Raw genomic sequence first — 19,497 nt, forward strand, 5'->3', positions numbered from 1 at the left:
AAAATTATTTTCATTCCATTAAATGGCCACAAGAAGGGAAATGTTAAAAAAAAAAAAAAAACACCAAAAGTATGTAAAGATTATGCTAGGTTTTCTAAACTCGAGACTTAAACTTGTTAAGAACAAATGATATTATATTCATGGCACAGTGGAATACTGTATAGCCATGAGTGGAAATGGTCTAGTGCAGCCATATCAGCCTTGTCTACACCACTGCAGACAGTACCCACCAGCCACAGGGCTGAGCACTTGAGGTGATACCAGCACAAACAAGGAGCTGAACTTTACTTCCTGAACTTTTCATAAATGCTGGCGTCGCCCATGGCTTCAGTGGCTGCCACACTGGAACAGAAGGTCGTGGCAGGCTCCACGGTGCCCTTCCCGGGTTTGCCCACCTTCTGCTCCTTCAGCTGCTGCTCCAGCCGCTGCAGCTCCTCCTTGCTTTTCTGAACGTACTGCTGCAGGGCCTTGATCTCCGTCTGCCTGGTGTCCATGTCGGTCTGGACCTGCTTGAGCTCTTTCTCCAGTCTTTCCTTCTTCCGAGACTCGCGCGAAGCTTCGTTCTGACGATACTGGATTTCCTGTTGGAACTGCGAGGTGCACGAAGGACAGAGAAGCCAGCGGTGAGTCCCTTCTGGGGCTGGCGTCCACCCACCGTGGTCCTACGCCTCTCCCCGCTCAGCACCGTCAGGTCGGTCACTCTCCAGGTGCCTTTTCCCCTGTGGCCCCATCAGGTGTGAACCTTGATGTTCACATTTTCATGGATATCGTGAATTGGTTTTTCAGGACCTTGGTACCAAAGGTCCGCCCTGATCATGTGGAACAAACTCTCAGGGGATGGAATACAATCAAGCAATCACAGAAACCTAGAGCTCTAGAATGTTAAATCAGAAGGGATAAGTCAAATGCAGCTGGTTCTCCTAACATGAAATTGTTCTACATGATTCTATTGCTAAACCAAGCACCATGCTTTTATCTGCATGTCTAACATCCTATGACAAGCCTTTTTTTTTTTTCCTTATGCTCAAAGAAGTCTCAGGTTTTTCTCTCAGATAGGCACCTGATCTCTGGTTTTACATGCAGTTGTTCAGAAGCCAGAGCTGGTGCTCATGTCTGTAACCCTAGCTACTCAGGAGGCTGAGTTAAGAACAAATTACGTCATATTCATCACACATTGGAGTACTATACAGCCATGAGGGGAAATGGTCTAGTGCCACAATGTCGGCATTGTCTGTCTATGCTACTACAGTGCTTGCCAGTCACATGGCTGTTGAGGACTTGAAGTGATAGCAGCACAAACAAGGGACTGAATTTTTACTTCTTGAATTTTTAATAAAAATGTTGTGTCACCTATAACCTAAGTGGCTTCTGTATTGGAACAGAAGGTCTACCCAGGCAGACAAATCCAAGAGATTCTTATCTCCAATTAACCAGCAAAACAAAAACCAGAAGTTGAGGTGTGGCTCAAGTAGTTGAGTGCCAGGCCCTGATCAAAGAGCGAAGCCAGAGCTCCAGTCCATGAATCTACCATCGTCTAGGTGGCTTTCCTCTAAAGGAGAAGAGACAAAAGGAACCTCTGTCTCCGTTGTGTCTCATGCTGGGTCCAGTGACCTTCTTCACCAGGGACACCTGCCAGAGCCTCAACTATAACCAGAGTGTCTGCCTTAGTGAATTCTTAGAACCTAGACAAAGAACAACTCAGGAAAAACTGCTCTCTTGCGAACAAACCAGAGCAGCAAGCAGGGTGGCAGATGCTTCATTTAGGCACAGGGGGTACAATGGAGAGAGGAGCAAGACAGGAAGGGAGGTGGGAAGGTCAGGGTGTCCTCTGAAAGCCAGCGTCTTTCATCCCGCCCTGCATGGCAGAGCAGACCTGATTGATGGTGTGCTCTGCATTCTCCTTGGCGCGCTCCGTCTGCTGGTGCTGCTCCATGGTCTGAGCTAAGGTCTCCCGTAACTTCACCACCTCTGACAGGAGTTGGTCTCGCTCCTTTGTCACTTCCTCTTTGAACCTCAGTAAATCTCGGATACTAGAGAAGAAGAACACACAGGATTCAAACTAAATGGTCATCTGCTTAGGGGGTCCCTCCTGTTTTCCCAGGGAAACTCTGCAGGCTCACAGAACATGCTATTCCACGGACAGAAAGAGGTTCCTGGACCCTGACATAGGAGCTACTGAGACATGCTCACAGAAAAGAAATGCCAGTAATAGTGAGCATGATGCAATAATCCCTTTTTTTTTATTTTTAAGAGAATACAGTATCTATTCACATATGAGTGTGTGTGTGTGTGTGTGTGTGTGTGTGTGTGTGTGTGTGTGTGTGTGTATTTTATAAACATGGGGAGGGGCAAATCTAGGATTTTAACTCAAGGCCTCACACTTGTTCAGCTTGATTATTTGCTTGGCTACTGCTCTTCCACTTGAGCCATATTTCAGCACTTCTTTTAGCTAGTTCACTGGCCATGGACTCTCACGGATGTTTCTGTCTGGGATGTCTCCAACCAAGATCCTCCAGATCTCAGCCTCCTATGTAGCTAGAATTACAAGTGTAAGCCACCAGCACCAGGCTTTATAGGCATTTTTAGCAAAACCTAGTAAAGCAAATATTAGGTGAGCAATTATCTCTGAGGAATTTGAAGTAGAAAAGTTAGGGGAAATGACACTACCCACATCTCTGTTTTATGATCTGTTGGAATAAGATTATATTGTTGTGCCTCTTACAATGAATGTGAAGTGGATGTCAACTCACAAAACTATTTGTTTAGTGTATCCACTAGAGGGCTAGGATCCGAGGAATAAAGTACAGCATGAAGAATACACACAACCAATTAATATTGACCTTTTTTCTTCTCCAGTCACCCAAACAGATTCATTTTTCCCAAATGAATGTGTCCAGATAAAATGATTGCCCAGGATAAAAATTTGGAAAAATCACTCATGCTGGTGGGTTTAAGGAGGGCCTGTGATAGTGTCCACAAATTAGAACTGTCGAATTGTGACCTTCACATCTCATATCTAATTGTGACCTCCACATCTCAAAAACCATTCCAGGGCTGGGAATGTGGCTTAGTGGTACAGTGCTTACCCAGCATGCATGAAGCCCTGGCTTCAATGCCTCAGTACCACATAAACATAAAAGGTCAGAAGTGGCACTGTGGCTCAAGTGGTGTGCTAGCCTTGAGCAAAAGAAGCTCAAGGGACCGTGGCTAGGCCCTGAGTTCAAGCCCAGTATTGGCATAAATAAATAAATAACCATTCCATCTGGCATGGCATTCAGCCTCTGCCACAGAGTAAACCTGGAAAACAGCCAGTCTGAGCAGAAGAAATCAAGGGAGACATACTCTGCAGACGCTCACAACTGACAGCCATTGAACAACTGCTCAAAACGCAGTAATTTGACAGTGCTTATTTACCAACATTTGTTATAATGGAAATGTTTAATAAGAAACCTTTAATAAGAAACCTTTAAATGCACGCCCAAATGCTTCTTCCCCATAAAACCACCTCAGCTCCCAGGCTGCTATGCCCAAGTACACTATCGAGGCGAAAACTCTTTCCCCTCTCCTCACACTTTCCCAATTGTCTTACAAAACTCCTCCCATCTGAAGCTTTGTTCATTTGGAAAATGTGGCTCTGATTCATATAGAGCCATAGGTTTAATATAACCACAGGTTCATTCTTCAGTGTGGATAAAGGGAATGTTACAAAGAAAAAGGAATAATGAAACATAGAAAACCGTGTCTGGGCATCCAACAAAGAAGTTTCACATTGCAGAGAAGCTTTCAGGACGCCTTCCTGTCTATTGCAGATGGAAAAGCAACTGCAAAAGGGAGTTCAAGGCACATCATGAAGGGCGTGACCTACTTGGTATCCTGGTCCATTGACAGACCAGATCCCTGTTCCACGAGTTTGGTCAGGTTCACTATTTCCTCTTTCAGGGCCAGAATTGTCTCCTTGGCCTTCTGTTCCTTATCGTAGGCCGAGTCTACCATCTTCCAGGCCTTTTCGATTTCCTGAATGGGCCACAGCAGATCGGTGAGTAAAACCAAATTGGCTTCTATATACAAAAAAAACTAGCTGATAGAATACCACTGACTACAGTGTAGTGGTCATTAATGGGGGAAGAATATTATCTGATATGCATTATACCTTATGAATGAGTTGTACTGAGTTACTGAACTGTTGTTCACCATGAGCTAGCCAAAATCAAACAGGACTGGCATGGGGTATATTTTTTTGCCTTGTGTGTGTGTGTGTGTGTGTGTGTGTGTGTGTGTCTGTAAGCTTCAAAAAAGGTGGCAATGCAGAGATTTACAATAATAATAATAAGCTCTCTCATAAAAAAATAAGCATAGATACAGACTTTAAACTGATATATTGAATATAACTTTTGATAAATTTTCAAATAAAAAATATATTTTGTGGTTGGGCCAAGTGAATGCCTAGATGGCAATGTAAGATTTGAATCCCTCCAGTCTGTACATAATAGCCTTGGTAATTCCCATTTTCAGAAGTCCTCACCCAGGCCTTCTTATCAAATACTTTCAGGGGAAAACAACACATAGCAGGAAATGGAATCCATGGGGCATGCAGCTTCAGCTTCCTCACTGTTATAAATATACAATACAGATTATTAACATTAACAAATAAAAGTGCATGACAGCCATTCAGGTAACAAGCAAAGCGCAGTAAGTGCCTGCAACAGCTGAGTTTTGTCCCACATCCCGCCACTGAACCAGTTCAAAATGTTGTCAAGTATTAGGTTGGTCTTTTATGGAGATAAATATCTATAAGCTTTGTGTGAAAATATTCCACTTAAAGGTTGACAAGAAATAACATGGATGGAAGAGAGTGTTATTTAAAAAATTCATATTCACGTATTACACAGAGAAATTACTCTGGAGGAACCATGACGTACGAAATGTCACCTTCTGGACTTTGCTCTTATATAGCAATCCTACAGATGACCATTGGCAAAACAAATGAAGGCTATGGAAACAAAGAATATGATTACATAAAGTTTTATCCAAATCATTTTCATCTAATAGGCTTTTTTTCCAGTGCTAAGGCTAGAACCCCAGAGCTCATATGTGATATGTAAGCATTCCCACGCCAGCCATCAGTTAGACTTTAGCCAATTCTCTACTTGTCCTTTTAAATGTATTGTGAACCGTGTGTTTTCACACCATAAAATGAATTAACACCTTCTTAAATTGGTTAGTTAGCAAGGAGAAGAAACTGACAATAAGGAAAAATTACACCAAACAAATAGTTTTCTAAGAGAAAACAGACCATATTATGTTCTGGTCTTGGAAGTTAATTTGAAATGGATGACATCTAATCATATGATAGCCAAGGAATTGCCTAAAGTGTTTTGTAAATTATTTTTCATAGCTACAGTTTTGATTGTAAATTAATGTCTTGATCTCTCATCACCCTGAGATCAAAAACAAATGTTTTTGTCTCCAAAATCATATAACACTCTTAGGAGAAAAAATATGTGATGTTAATTGAAACTCCCTTCTACAAACTACTTAAAGATTTTATTTAATTTCTTTTTTTTAGTCCTGGGGCTTGAACTCAGGGCCTGGGCACTGTTGCTCAGCAATTTTTGCTCAAGACTACTGATCTTCCACTTTGAGCCACAGTTCCACTTCTGATTTTCTGGTGGTTAATTGAAGCTAATAATCTTACAGATTTTCCTGCCTGTGCTGGAAAAACCACAATCCTCAGATCTCAGCATCTTCAATAGCTAAGATTACAGGTATGAGCCAGCAGCCCCCAGCTAAAATTTTTAAAAGAACAAAGGAAACGTATAATGTAAAATTGTCATATTACTTTAATATTCCTTCTGACTGAATCCCCGTCTCTCCTATTAGAGGGTTTTGGAAGCAGGAGGGAATAAAAGAGGAATAGGAAGAAAGGTCGTGGAAATTACCATTTAAAAGTAGAAGTATTAGAATATCTTTAACAAGCTATTGAATGTATAATTGCTCACCTTGCATTAAACGACACACACTGAGATTCCTAATCCCACATTTACTTGTCTCTGTCTCATTGGCTCACGCACTATTAACCAGAAACCAAATCACTAAGGTTCTCTATTATTTCCTGCATGATGAACTTCATCAAGTCTACCTGTTTTCTTGGAAAATGAACTTATTCCCTGGCTTAATGAATATATAGAGCATATACATTTTTTGTCCACTCGCTACCAGCCAGGAGTTGCCAATATAATGAAAGAATGACATCTGAAATTCAAGGTCATCTACTTCTGGATCACTGACCTTCTTCAGGGAGGCGATGGTTGTCTGATCATCCTGAGAGAGCTTCAGAGCCGTGGCGACCTTTGCAGAATTCACCACAATCTCCGCATTCAGTTCTCTGCACTTGGCCATCAAACGCTTTTCATTGTCATAAGACTTTTTCATGACAGCATGAAGCTTCTCATATTCAATCCTGAATTTTTCCAGACTTTTGTCTCCTGCAAGTTCGCCAAGAACCTCCTGAAAATCTTTTTCTATTTCCTCAAATGCAGTTTCTTCCAGCGCTAGTTTTTCACTCTTCTCCTGTGTAAAAGAGCAAGGGTGGGAATATATGGACTTGACAATTTTTCTGTTGCTATCTGCTATCTCTTCTACTCCCCCTGAATGAAAGGGCTTCATACAGGCACAGGAAAAGCCACTAGCAAGCAGAAAAAAATATGTTTGAAACTTCCATTTTCATCCCCTGAAGCATTTGTGATATATATATACATAGATATATACATATATATCACTATAACTAGTTAAATGAGGGCATACTGGAATGTGGCAGGCCCCACCAATAGGAGTTACGTCCTTAACAAGAAATAAAAGGAGAACCTGAGAACAAACAGATGGGGAAGAACATCTGTGAGGACACGAAGATGAAGTGAACTGTTTGAGTTGCATCTAGGAAAAGCGTAGGATTGCCTACCACTGCTTGAAGCTAGGAAGAGGCAAGGATGGTTTGTATTCTGGTTCTCCAAGGGGGTGTCATTCTGCCAGCATCTAGATTTTGGACTTTTAGTCTTGAGAGCTGGGAGACAAGCGTTCTGTTCTAGGCAACCTGGGTTTATGGTACTCTGTCATTTGTTTGTCTGTCTTGTTAGGTTGGGTTGGGTTTGGCCCAGTAGTACTAGAGTTTTGAAATCAAGGCTTCATGCTTGCAAGCATTCTGCCACTTCAGCCATGACCTCTGTCCTTTAGCATTCCTCCTGCTTTTGCCCAGCCAACCTTGGATCTCAATCCTCCTCCTCCTGCCTTTGGAGTAGTTAGGAAAAACATGAACCACCACAACTGGTCAGTTTGTGGTACTTAGTTATGACTACCCTAGAAAATAAGCACCTACTTCTTATTAGGAACAGAATAATAATGATAGAGGTATGGTTAGTATATTTCTTCATTCATTGAGCAAATATTTGTTGAATACCTTATATAAGTCATTCTGCTGATGTCTTCTACAGGAGATACCAAAGTAAATAATAAATAGCCCACCCACAGGCAATGTGTTTTTTGGTCACCTGATGGAGTATGTCATACAAATGATGGAAATATAAAATTTAGTCCTTGATATAAAATACATTCAAAGTCCTATAAGAAGAGAGAATTTCTTAAAGCAGCAAGAAAGCAACAAATAATAAAAGAACTGGCATTTGAGCAGTCCTAGAAGGAAGAAAGGATTTTTCACAGGTGGAGGTGGAAGAAAGGGCAACCTGGGTGAGAATTAGCAGTGTTTGAGCAGAAGTCAGGGTCAAGCAAGGGTTCAAATTTGCCAGTATGTGAGAGGAATACAGGAAGGAGATTAGCTAATGTATTAGGGATGGACTAGAGGCAGACAAGAGTATTCTAAGGAGTATAGCTTGCATTATTCTGAAGACCACAAAGAACTACTCAAGACTTTTAAGCAGAAGAAGAATGTGGCGTGACAGTGCCCAAGGAGCAAGGATGAGAGAGGGGTGACAAGGGTTAGTGGTGTTCATACAGGAAAACTAGACAGTCCACTAGGGTGGAATGATAATGGAGTCTAGATTGAGTAAAGGAGACAAGGGATACAATAGGGGTGGAGCCTTGTGGTGCTAAGAAACTCTGGGACCAAAGCTGGCTCCATGGACCCACAACCCACTCATTGGTGTAGGTTTAATGCTCAGAAATGCCCACCCTTGGTTAATATCTTTGTTGTTTTTTTTTTTTTTGCCATCATTGTGGGGCCTGAACTCTGGGCCTGGGCGCTGTCCCTCACCTCTTCAGCTCAAGGCTAGTGCTCTACCCCTTAAGCCACCACCACGTCTGGCTTTTTTTTTCTGCTTATATGGTACAGAGGAATTGAACCCAGGGCCTCATTCATGCAAGGCAAGCACTCTACCACTGAGCTACCTTCCCAGCCCTAATGTCAAAATTCTTAATTTTTTTTTTTTTTTGGTCAATTGTGCGGCTTGAACTCTGGGCCTGGGCACTGTCCCTCACCTCTCCAGCTCAAGTCTAGTGCTTGAGCCCCACTTCGGGTTTTCTGGTAGTTACTTGGAGATAAGAGTCTTACAGATTTTCCTGCCTGGGCTGGCTTTGAACCTCGATCCTCAGATCTCAGCCTCCTGAGTAGTTAGGATTATAGGTGTGAGCCCCCAATGCCTGGCTTCTTAATAATTTTTGAACAGGATTTTTGTTTTGTACTGGGCCTCACAAACCAAATAGCTGCTCCTATGGAACTCTTGCAGGAGTGGGTAAGTGTTTTGTTGTTGTTGTTTGTTGTTTTCTGCCAAGATCCACTTACATACGTAAAGCATCATTGGAGGGCCATATAAAATTATCCATACAGGCAGGGTAGCCACAAGAAGCATCGAGAAGCTGTATGTGTCCATGTCAGCATGTGCCAAATGATTTAGTGAACCTTACAGGGCTCATGGGCTGGACATTCCCACCGCTGAGTAGGTGAGGATGGAGTGGACTGGGACAGGGCAATGAAGGATCAGGGCAGCGTAGACGGGAACTGTGAATGGCAAGTGATGGCCAGGTGCTGGGGAAGTTGCGATTAGAAATGAGAGGACAGCGTTTCACTGAAGGAGCTTAGAGAGGCAAGCCCCGTTCGGTGAGGCTGCAGACAGGGTGCACTACGATGCAGTGGGGTGTCTAGAAGCTGTACGAGTGAACGCCAGCGTCGAAGACCGCCCAGGGCAGTGCAGAAGGGCTCAAAGGCCTTCGTGAAGAGGTCTGGCAGCCGGCGACCACAGGACAGGGCATCAGAGCATGACCAGGGCCCAGGCAGCATGCAGGGGCGACAGTGCGTGTCTGCAGGTAGCTCTCCGTGGCAGCTCAAACGGTAGGGGTGGGTACAGGGGACCCACGGGTCTGGAAACTCTTGAAATGAGGACCGGAGGTAGATGGAGGAAGGCTGGCTAAGGGAGATCCCAGGTAGGAAGGGGAGGATCAGGAGGGCGGATCCCAATCAGCGAATGAGACCGGGGGAGCCCCTGCAGGAGAGGGCTGACGGGGAGGGGAAGGGCGGGAGGCGGTGACTCCTGACCTCGGCCATCCTGACGCTCTGTCGGGGCGGCCTCAGAGGCTGCTGTGGAGCTCGCAGAACCTGGGACGGAGACAAGAGAAGGTGCTGTGCACTGCCCCCTGTGTCTGAAACGGCGACACGTTATCTCTATCGCCCTCCAGGGGCCCGGAACCCCGGGCTCCTCGCGTCCTCCGTCGCCTGGCAACTGCTACGCGCCCCCCCCACTCGAGCCTACGTTCGAGAGGGGCGGAGCCTCAGTGACTGGCACGTGGGTGGTGTGCCTCAGAGAAATATGCAAATATATCGCGAGTGGGCGGAGACATGTAAATTAGTGGGCTGGGCCTCACAGAGCGGGTGAGGAGGAAGGACACCTACAGTAATTAACACTGATTGGGTCTTGAAATGTGTGAGACCTCTCTGTGGCTTTATGTATTCCTATTCCTAACCCTTATCATCGTCCACATAGGCATTCGTGCTACCATGACTGGGTAGTTATTTCTAGAAAATGTGTACTATTAAATCAGAGTGGATTTTTTAAAATTAATAATGGCGTTGGACTTCAGAGATGATTCTTTTCTGCTTCTTTCACTCCACATTCTTTTCCAGGATCTCTCTTTACTGCGGTTGGTGTGGTAACCCCAAGTTCATTGCTTCTGACTGCTGCACAGCATTTGGGAAGGTTTCACCTTGTAACCCAGGCTGGCCTGGAATTCCCTGCACAGCATTTCAGATGGGACGCTCACGCTTTACTTCCCTTCTCCACGTGTTAGATAACAAGGCTTCCCTCAACTCTCCAGTACCACAGACAAAGTAGCCAAGATTGCCCTGTGGCCCATTTTATGGACCCTGAGCGCCAATTCCTCAGAAATGTCTGCCTAGGGAGCCTGTGCGGTCCTGGGAATACTTGGAGCCATCATATATGGAGATGCAAGATATGTCTGCATGGGGAAAAAAAATCCTGCAAGGGGGAGGGGGGCTCGTGAGCCATAAAGCAGCCTTTCCTTTTGCTCTGCTGGATAAGATATATCCTCTCTCCAGCCCTACCCACACAAACAAAAGCTCTGTCCCCTGAACCCAAAGGATATGACTATACAGAGCGAGTGCCTTTTCAAATTCATCTTCCTAGAGGTAGACATAGATTCCTGGCAATGCACAGATACCCAGTAGCCCGGAGTAAACCCTTAACCACACCAAGTTTGGTTAGACTGTATACCAGAACTGCTGTTCTAGGCTACCGTGCAGTGTGGTGCAACAGGTGTGTGTCCTGATTCCCTGCCTTGACAGTATGGAGTAGTTTAGTGATTCATAAACACTCCTGCAAGTATTAGATGCTATTCTAAGTGTTTCACAAAGCCTGATTCATCTAATTAGCCAGTTTTCGAATGTCTGTCTGCAAGCTGGCAATAGCATGCACACATCTTTGCATTCACTTTCCCTTTTACACTAGAGAAACTGAGCATCTGTTCCCATGTCCATAAGCCACTTGAGGTTCCCTTCTGAGAACTGCCTAACTCTTAACCCTTGCCTACTTGTCTATGCATCTTCTTTTTGATTTGCAAGACACCTTTGTAAAGTCTGGACATTCATCTATTTTCAAAGACTCAGAACATCTTTATGTTCTTCATTTTGAAATAATCCTTCATTTTGAATCCTTTGAAATAATCCTTCATTTTGATACTGTAGCTCTTTGTCCTTTTTCCTCTTATTTGCTTTGCTTTTTATATGCTCTTTCAGTATGATTTAGTCTTTCTGGACCTCAGGGTCTTTATCAGTTTGCTTTGTGAGCTTCATCTTACCTAATCTATCCTCAGTTTTACCTTTTTAAGTTATGGAGAATTGTGACTATGGTAGTCTCTGGCTGTTACATCTACAATTGACATTGAAAAGAATCCCACAAGTAATCCTATGTAATCAAGTACATGCTACGTTGACAGCCCAGAAAATCTAGACACGGATTCTTGAGAGCACAAAGACCCCAACAGAAACACTCAGGGAACCCAGCAGGAGGTAAAAAGCCACATGACATTTTCAACTCCTAGAAATGAAATGCTGTTGGGCATCAACACCAGTAGAAAATTGCATGAAAGGGTGGGTGGTTGGACATATCACTTTGTGATGATGAAACAAAATGCCTGATTTCCAATTCCCCAGTCTACTGGAAAGTAGCCATACCCCTTCTCCCTTGTGTTGTTGCAATTAAAAGAAGCACTAGGTGGCATTGTACTACCAGAAGTTCTCACCTGTCAAGCATCTCCAGGAGCAACACACCCACAAAAACTTCAAGAGTCTCCAGGAGCAACACACCCACAAAAACTTGTGTCTGACACCAACTTACACAAGTGGGAGTGTTGTCATTAATCTCATTTCTCAATATACCTACTTGCTTTATTTCCTGAACACCTACTATGCTCCATACTGTGAAGAGAGAAGCTAAATAGGGTCTTCACTCATCCTTCACAAGACCTTTAGACCAGACAAGATGTGGTAAGCTTTGGAACAAAGGTACCAAGTATTCAAATAAGGTCTTGTGAAATCTGGTCCTTTTAACCATCATTCCTTGAATATGTTATGTTCTTTCCTACTGGGTATAATTTGTAATGCTTATCTCCCTGTCTGGAATATTGGGCCCTCTCTCTTTGCCTGGATGATTTCCACTCATCCTTTCTTCAGATCTCAAATTCCCAGGGAAACTTTCCTTGGCCAGCCTCTCAGTCGGAGACTACAGTGGACTGCCCTACCATGGTAATTAATGATCTAGTCAGGTGAATGGTTGTGTAATTTCTGTCTTCCCTACCAGGAATCAAACCACAAAAGGATAAGAATTGCCTACATCTTGTTCAGCCCTGTACAACTGGTATTGAGTTTATGGACTGAATCCTGTCCTCTCCCCCCCCCACACACACACACCAAAAAACAAACTCACATGCTAAAAGCACTAACTTGATTATATTTGAAGACAGAGTCTTTTACAACATGAAGTTCGGTTGGGTCCTAATCTAATCTGGCTGTTATCCTCATAAAGAGAAGAAATCTGAGCACACAGAGACACACCAGGAATGTGTGCACACAGAGGAAAAACAACAAGAAGGAGACCATTTGTAAGCCAAGAGAAGAGAACTCAAGCGAAATCACACGTACTGACACCTTGATCTTGGACTTGTACCCTCCAGCCTTGAAGGGAAATATATATAGTAAGGCTTGAACTCGGGGCCTGGGCTCTGTCCTTAAGTCACAGTGCCACTTAAACAGTTTTCTGGTGGTTAGTTAGAGAGAAGAGTCTCACACACTTTCCTGCCGGGGCTGACTTTGAACTGTGATCCTCAGATCTCTGCCTCCTAAATAGCTAGGGTTGCAGGACTGAGCCACCAGCACCTAGCTGAAGGGAAATATGTTTCTGTTTTTAAAGCTTCCCAGTCTGTCGTAGTTTATTATAGCAGTCCTAGCAAACTAATATAATCAACCAACACTGTGCTTAGTAAATAATTATTGAGCAAATGAATTCTGAAATAGCATATTAAGGAATGTTACCTGCAGATGGGACTCTTTAAATTAACCTTTAATAATAGGAGTTAGAGAACTGGAAGAAATTAGAAAGAAGCCCGTGTATGGAAAGTAGCAATGGACAGAAACCTAGAGAAGCCTGCCAAACCACTTCCATAAGGAGAATGGGGTTCCTGTTAGGGACATGGACCCTAATGTTGACAAAGAGGACAGGGCAGATGAACAGCAGAAAATGGCCACAAACTCAAGGACCAGAAACAGCCCACAAACAATACACCCATTTGTTCTGCCAGATAACTCCAGTATGTGATCATAAGCAATAATACCTCTGCCAGGCTTTGTTTAAACCTGAGTATAATGGACTCTTCTCACACCCTGCTAGGATATCTAAGCTGTGCGCCATAATGCCATAGGAAGAACAGGATTATATACTCAGTGCTCATCTTTTCCATGGTACCCAGTGAGAATATAAATTCAGCCTCCAGCAAAGTGCCGACTTGTAACCCTATATAGAAATTCCCAGCATGCAATGCAAAGCATCCCCCAAAGGGATCTACTCTTCTAACAGATTACAGGGACTGTTTGGAGGAATCTAATAACTTTTCTCTCTGAGACTAATAACTCCCATCCAGAAATGCATGCCTTCTTGAAGCCAGGTGCTTCATTTGGCCCTTCCTGCCTGTCCCAGGCCAGAGCTGAGAGTATCTAGTGTGAAAGCCTAGCCACATGGGACCAATTCTATTATCTCTTCCTGAGAATTTGTATCTAAGACCAAAATTAGTCAGAAAATCACAGCTAAGTCTGGAAGAGTGGAGAAGTGGGCTGTGTAGAAGGAAGAAGAAATCAAAATGAATGGAAAGGGAAAGTCATAGACCCTAAAGAGATAGGTAGAGAGAAATGAAGGAGGGGCTTACAGCCAACGTCTTTGGTTGTGATGCCAATTAAGATCCAGGTAACAGGTCTGGGAGAAACCCGGCAATATCTGTCTTTTGGGTTCTGCTAAATGCTATTATTCCTCTGCCTAGAACTTCTGCTCACACCTATACTCCTACCTACTCAGGCGGCTGAGATCTGAGGGTCCAGGTTCCAAGCCAACCTGGTCAGAGAAGTCCATGAGACTTTTTATCTCTACTTAGCCACCAAAAATCTATATGTGGAGCTATGATTAAGTAATAGAGACCCAGCCTTGAGCGAAATAGTGAAGGCCTTGATCCTGAGTTCAAGGTGTAATATCAGCACAATAAACAAAAGATATTGTTACTCCCCCAACAAAATTCCCTTGTTTCAGCTCGATAAAGTGAGGTTTTATTGCATATATACTGCTCTTTCCATAAAAAGGCCGGAGCAACACAGGACCCAATGGCTCAGGCATTTTTATAGTATCATGGATTTACTATCCATGGAATGTAAAGCCACATTTTGGGGCCCAGATGACATGGTAAGAACCGCTCCAGACCTCATGTCTAACATTTCTCCTCCAGGCTGTTGGGAAGATGAAAAGCCCACGAGTTACAGAATATAGTTATCATTTATCAGCTGACCCTGTGGTCACCTTAGATGACAGAGTCCCAGCTGGCTGTTGCTCTCAAGCACTGTGCAGGGCATATTTTATTCCTTTAATCTCCTTCCTTTCCAGCTTGCTATGGACCTAACTTCACAGAACATTTATTGAGCATTTGACACTGGTTCCCAAAGGGTCTCCAGACAAACTCACCTCTTGATACCAGAGGAGGCAGAGGTTCAAGCAGATTTATTAGGAAGACAGGAAAGTCAGGTGGGAGACAGTATGGAGAGAGAGGCGATCATTTTTGCCAAGAGTAGTCAGTAGTGCCCTAACCTAGTGTCCTAATGTCCATGACTTTCATTTTTTCCTTAATTTTTGTATGATTATTATAAAGGTGATGTACAAAGGGGCTACAGTTAATAAGTCAGGTGAAGAGCACATTTCATTTTGGACAATGTAATACCTTCCCTTGCTCCTTCCAGGTTTTTTCCTCCCGTCCACAACTACAGGTTGTGTAATTTATTTTCAACATAATGTCCAGGATACAGTTATGTATCTGCTGATGCAGTAGTGGTACTGGTTAGGCCTGCTTAGTCAGTCCCTGCTTCTTGCCCAAGAGGCCAAGGTTGTAGTTCTGTCGTATAGGCCTGGAAAGGATTTCCATAAACCAACCAGCTGACTGAACTGGTTAAAAACGACAGAGTGGCTCCACGCATCCATACCCACAGAAAAAGAAGTGAATAAACATTTGAAAGCAGAGAGAATTTTGATGACTGACCAATATCCTTATCCCTACTAGTTTGTGAAAGCATTACATTTAAACATCCCCAGGCTTTACATTTCCTGGTCCCTAAATCTCCTTCCTTGTCCAGTTACCCTTTCAAGAGTCAGCCTGAACCAAACATGGAGGTACACATCTGTCATGTCAGCCCTGGGAGGCTGAGATAGGAGGATTTTTGTGTTCAAAGACAGCTTAGGCTACACAGTGAGTCTCTGATTAAAAAAAAAAAAAAAGCATCCCTCTATCAATATCCTGTCTTAAAGTGGTGAGTGAGTTTATTTCCATGTTTTCCAGACTAGGTGGTGCTGATCCATACCTGTGCACAGGAGAGTCAAAATAGAAAATTTGATGAATAAATAAGAAATACAATTAGCCTATATACTTAGGCAGACACAAATCACTCCTGAGCGAGAGTAATGACTATGGGAACTTGAATTTTATTGGTACATAAGTATTTAAGGTTTTATTTTGTTTCATTTCGAGGCCTTAAACTCACAATCCTCCTGCCTCAGCCTCCACAGTGCTGGGATTACTGGTGTACATTCCTATGACCATCTTAAGATTCTATTTCTCTTCTTTTAGCTGTACTGGCATTTGAACTCAGGGTCATGAGCTTGCTAGGCAGATGCTAACTCTTGAGTCATACCCCCGAGCCCTGTTTGCTTTAATTTCTTTTGAGATAAGATTCCTGCTTTTTGCCTAGGCTAGGGCTGGCCTGAGCCACAATCCTGCTACTTAGGCTTCCTGTATAGCTGGGACGAGAGGTACATGCTACCACACTCAATTTACTGTTGATTGAGATAGGGGTCCTGTGATCTTTTTGCCTAGGCTGGTGTCAATTCTTGATCCTCCTGATCTCCACCCCTGGAGTAGCTAGAATTATGGATATGAGCCATGCATTCAGCTATGGCTTAATGGTGTTTTTTTTTGGGGGGGGGGTGTTTTGTTTTGTTGTTGTCCTTGTTTGGTTGTGGGGCTTGAACTCAGGTCCTGGGTGCTGTCCCTGAGCTTTCGTGTTCAAGGCTAGCATCCTACCACCTTGAGCCACAGTTCCACTTCTGGTTTTCAGGTAGTTAATTGGAGATATGAGTCTCACAGACTTTCCTACCTGGGTTGGCTTCAAACTATGATCTTCTGATCTTAGCCTCCTGAGTAGCTAGGATTACATGCCAGTGCCAGCATTGGCTTAAGATTCTTAAGGTGGTTAAACAAAGTTACCAGGGTACAAACGTAAGGACTTCAAGAAAATACATTTCTCTGTCCACATAATGAACTATGGACTTTTTTTCTGGCCCATAGGGCGGAACACACAGTGGACAAATTAGTAGAAAAGCTGCTGAATAGATGGCCACATGGTTTCTGTAGCAGCTACTCAGTTAACAGCACAAAGCAGTCATAGATGACACCTAACGAATGGGCATGGCTGTGAGTCAATAAAACTTTATTTACAGAAACAGGTGGTGTTCTGGGTTGTGCCTACCAGAGTTTGCCAATTCCTGATTTAGCCCAGTGCCTAGCATAGAGTAGAAGCTGAAATATTTGAAAGAGTGAATGGACGAATGAATAAGGGAATGCAGGTTTCCTAGAATTACCACTGAGTGATTTGTTTTAAAACTCAACGTCCCGTCTTTAGCAATAAACTACAAGGAGAGTGATGGCTGCCTATTCACCAGAGATATGCTGGATAGAATCATTAATCAGTTCTTGCCCACGCAGAGTGCTGTGTTTGGATGGGACAATTAACCAGTGGAAACTAGGGCAGCTTTCTAACAGAGATGAGAACTAGAAGGGTACTTTCTTTCTTTCTTTCTTTCTTTCTTTTTTTTTTTTTTTTTTTTGGTTGGTCCTGAGGCTTGAACTCTGGGCTTGGGCGCTGTCCCTGCACTCTTCAGCTCAAGGTGAGCACTCTACTGCTTGAGCCACAGTGCCACTTCTGGTTTTCTAGTGGTTAATTGGAGATAAGAGTCTCACAGACTTTTCTGCCTGGGCTGACTTTGAACCATGATCCTCAGATCTCAGCCTCCTGAGTAGCTAGGATTACAGACGTGAGCCACCAGCGCCCAGCAAGGGTACTTTCTTTTAAATAAGCATTTCTTTTCTCAAAATGCTGGTCATGGTTTATTAGTAAGTTGTGTCATACATTTCTTTTAGGAAGGAATAAGAAAGCGGGGGAGGGGGGGAGAAGAGAACTAGGCACACGGCATGCATAAAGCCTATGTTCAATCCTCACCAACACAAAGGAGGGAGAGAGAGGAAAAAGGAGGAAGGTGTGGGAGAGGGGGAAAGGAAGGAAGGAAAAGGAAAGGAAGAAGAAAGGAAAGGGAACAAAGGAAGAAAGGAAAAGGAAGGAAGGAACGAAAGCAAAGGAAGGAAGGAAATTCAACAAATTGTAGCAAACATTTTTAAGAAACTATAGAGTATAGGAAGTGGCGCTGTGGCTCAAGTGGTAGAGCACTTGCCTTGAGCTGAAGAGCTGAGGGACAGCGCCCAGGCCCAGAGTTCAAGCCCCACGACTGACCTCCCCCCCAAAAAAAGATTTAGAAACTATAGAGTATATTGGGTTATGAGGAAAAGGAATGTTTTTAATTTGATAAAAGCTTTGTTTAACTATTGAATCCTCATTCTTGGGGATTCTGGGACAGTTGAACATTAGAAGGGAAAAGATTCAGTGTAGTATGTCTTTGAACAAGACACAGTATAGTAGATCAGGATGAGATTCTGGAGCCAAAGAGTCTGGTTCAAATCCTGTTTCCTGAGGTCCTGTCGTGACCTCAGACAAATTATCTGGCCTCTCTCACAGGTCCTCGCCTCCCTCCCCCCCCCCCCCCCCCCGTTAAATAGGACCTAATAATATCCCTACACAGGGTTGTTACCTGACGTAAATGAGTCCCTACCTGCAGAATGTGTGGAGTAGTAACACCTGGCGCACAGTCTAGGTATTCACCGTTGTTATTTTGCCACCAGCCAGCAATGTAACCTGGAGAATGTGCTCTGTCCTCAGTAGCAGTCTCCAGTGGCCCGTGTAGGTTCCAGCTCTCCTAGGACATGGCTGCAGATGGCGTTGACCTCCAGCAAAGAAACAGCCAAATTCAAATCATCCATTTTATTCAAGCGACAACTCTGAGGTCTCCACAAAGCAGCCTGTTCCAGAAACATCCTGTAAAGTAACGTGGCATTATCTGTCCAAATTCCACGAAGAATGAAACTGGAGTGGTGAGAGACTGAGATTAGCCAAATCAAGGCAAGTGCCCTTTTGCCTCCATCAGACCCTTGATGACCAGCTGTGCTTCCTGTCTCTTCCATTGTCAAGCATTTGAGTCCATATTTTGGGATCACCACAGCTAGGGGTGAACAGGAAATCTGCCCCCTTGGGTTTACATTAAGACAATTTTTTCCTAGTGTTCCTGACAATGAAATGTGACATTCCACATTTGGTCCAGGGTTTGTCACAAGTCACCTTTCACTATGGAATTTGGAACTTCATTTAGCACTAACAACCACGAAAAGATTTCTATTTGTTTTTATATACACACACACCAGCACCACCACTAACAACAACAACAAAACAACAGGAAAAAACGGGTAATTTGGAACACAATAAGGATGTAAAAATGACCTATAGTAATATTCTGTTCAGTATCATTCATAAAGTAATACATCTCAAGATACCTAAAACAATGAGATCTTTTTCCACCTAGGAGAAAAAAAAAGCAAAACAAATTAGAAAATATGCAGTGCAAGCCAGATGTGGTGGTCCACACCTGTAATCCTAGCACTGGGGGGCTGAGGCAGGAGGCTCATGGCTTTGAGGCCAGACTAGTCTATATAGCAAGACTCTTTCAAAGAAAGAAGAGAAGGAGAAGGAAGAGGAGGAGAAAGAGGAAGAGGAGGAGGGAGAGGAAGAGGAGAAGGAGGAAGAAGAGGAAAAGGAAGAAAAGGAACAGGAAGAGGAGGAAGGAAGGAAGGAGGGAAAGAAGGAAGGAAGGAAGGAAGGAAGGAGGGAGGGAGGGAAGGAAGGAAGGAAGGAAAGAAGGAAGGAGGGAAGGAGGGAGGGAGGGGAGGAGGAGGGAGAGAGGGAAGGAGGAGAGACACTGACAGAAAATAAGCCAATGCTGGCAAAGATGTAGGAGAACATGCAATCTCTTACTTACCAAAGGAAATTAAATTAGTGAAGCCTCTTTGGAGAGCAAT

The 19,497-nt window shown here is 43.6% G+C and overlaps 1 protein-coding gene across 1 annotated transcript in view; it reads right to left on the bottom strand.

The window, feature by feature from the left end:
- Cfap58 (cilia and flagella associated protein 58) overlaps positions 1–18,237 on the bottom strand; it is a 106,171-nt gene extending 87,934 nt beyond the window's left edge. Inside the window, exons 1-6 of the mRNA XM_069993861.1 lie at positions 18,201–18,237; positions 9,542–9,601; positions 6,289–6,570; positions 3,866–4,014; positions 1,874–2,030; positions 396–590 (exon numbers count right to left, since the gene is read on the bottom strand). Coding sequence (XP_069849962.1) covers positions 396–590; positions 1,874–2,030; positions 3,866–4,014; positions 6,289–6,570; positions 9,542–9,550 — 792 coding nt within the window. The 5' untranslated portion in view covers positions 9,551–9,601; positions 18,201–18,237. The remainder of the gene's footprint in view (positions 1–395; positions 591–1,873; positions 2,031–3,865; positions 4,015–6,288; positions 6,571–9,541; positions 9,602–18,200) is intronic.
- Positions 18,238–19,497: the final 1,260 nt, after the last annotated feature.

This window comes from Dipodomys merriami, unplaced genomic scaffold, assembly GCF_024711535.1.
Source record: "Dipodomys merriami isolate MVZ:Mamm:240054 unplaced genomic scaffold, mDipMer1.0.p SCAF_102, whole genome shotgun sequence".
In the NCBI taxonomy this organism is placed as follows: Eukaryota; Metazoa; Chordata; class Mammalia; order Rodentia; family Heteromyidae; genus Dipodomys; species Dipodomys merriami.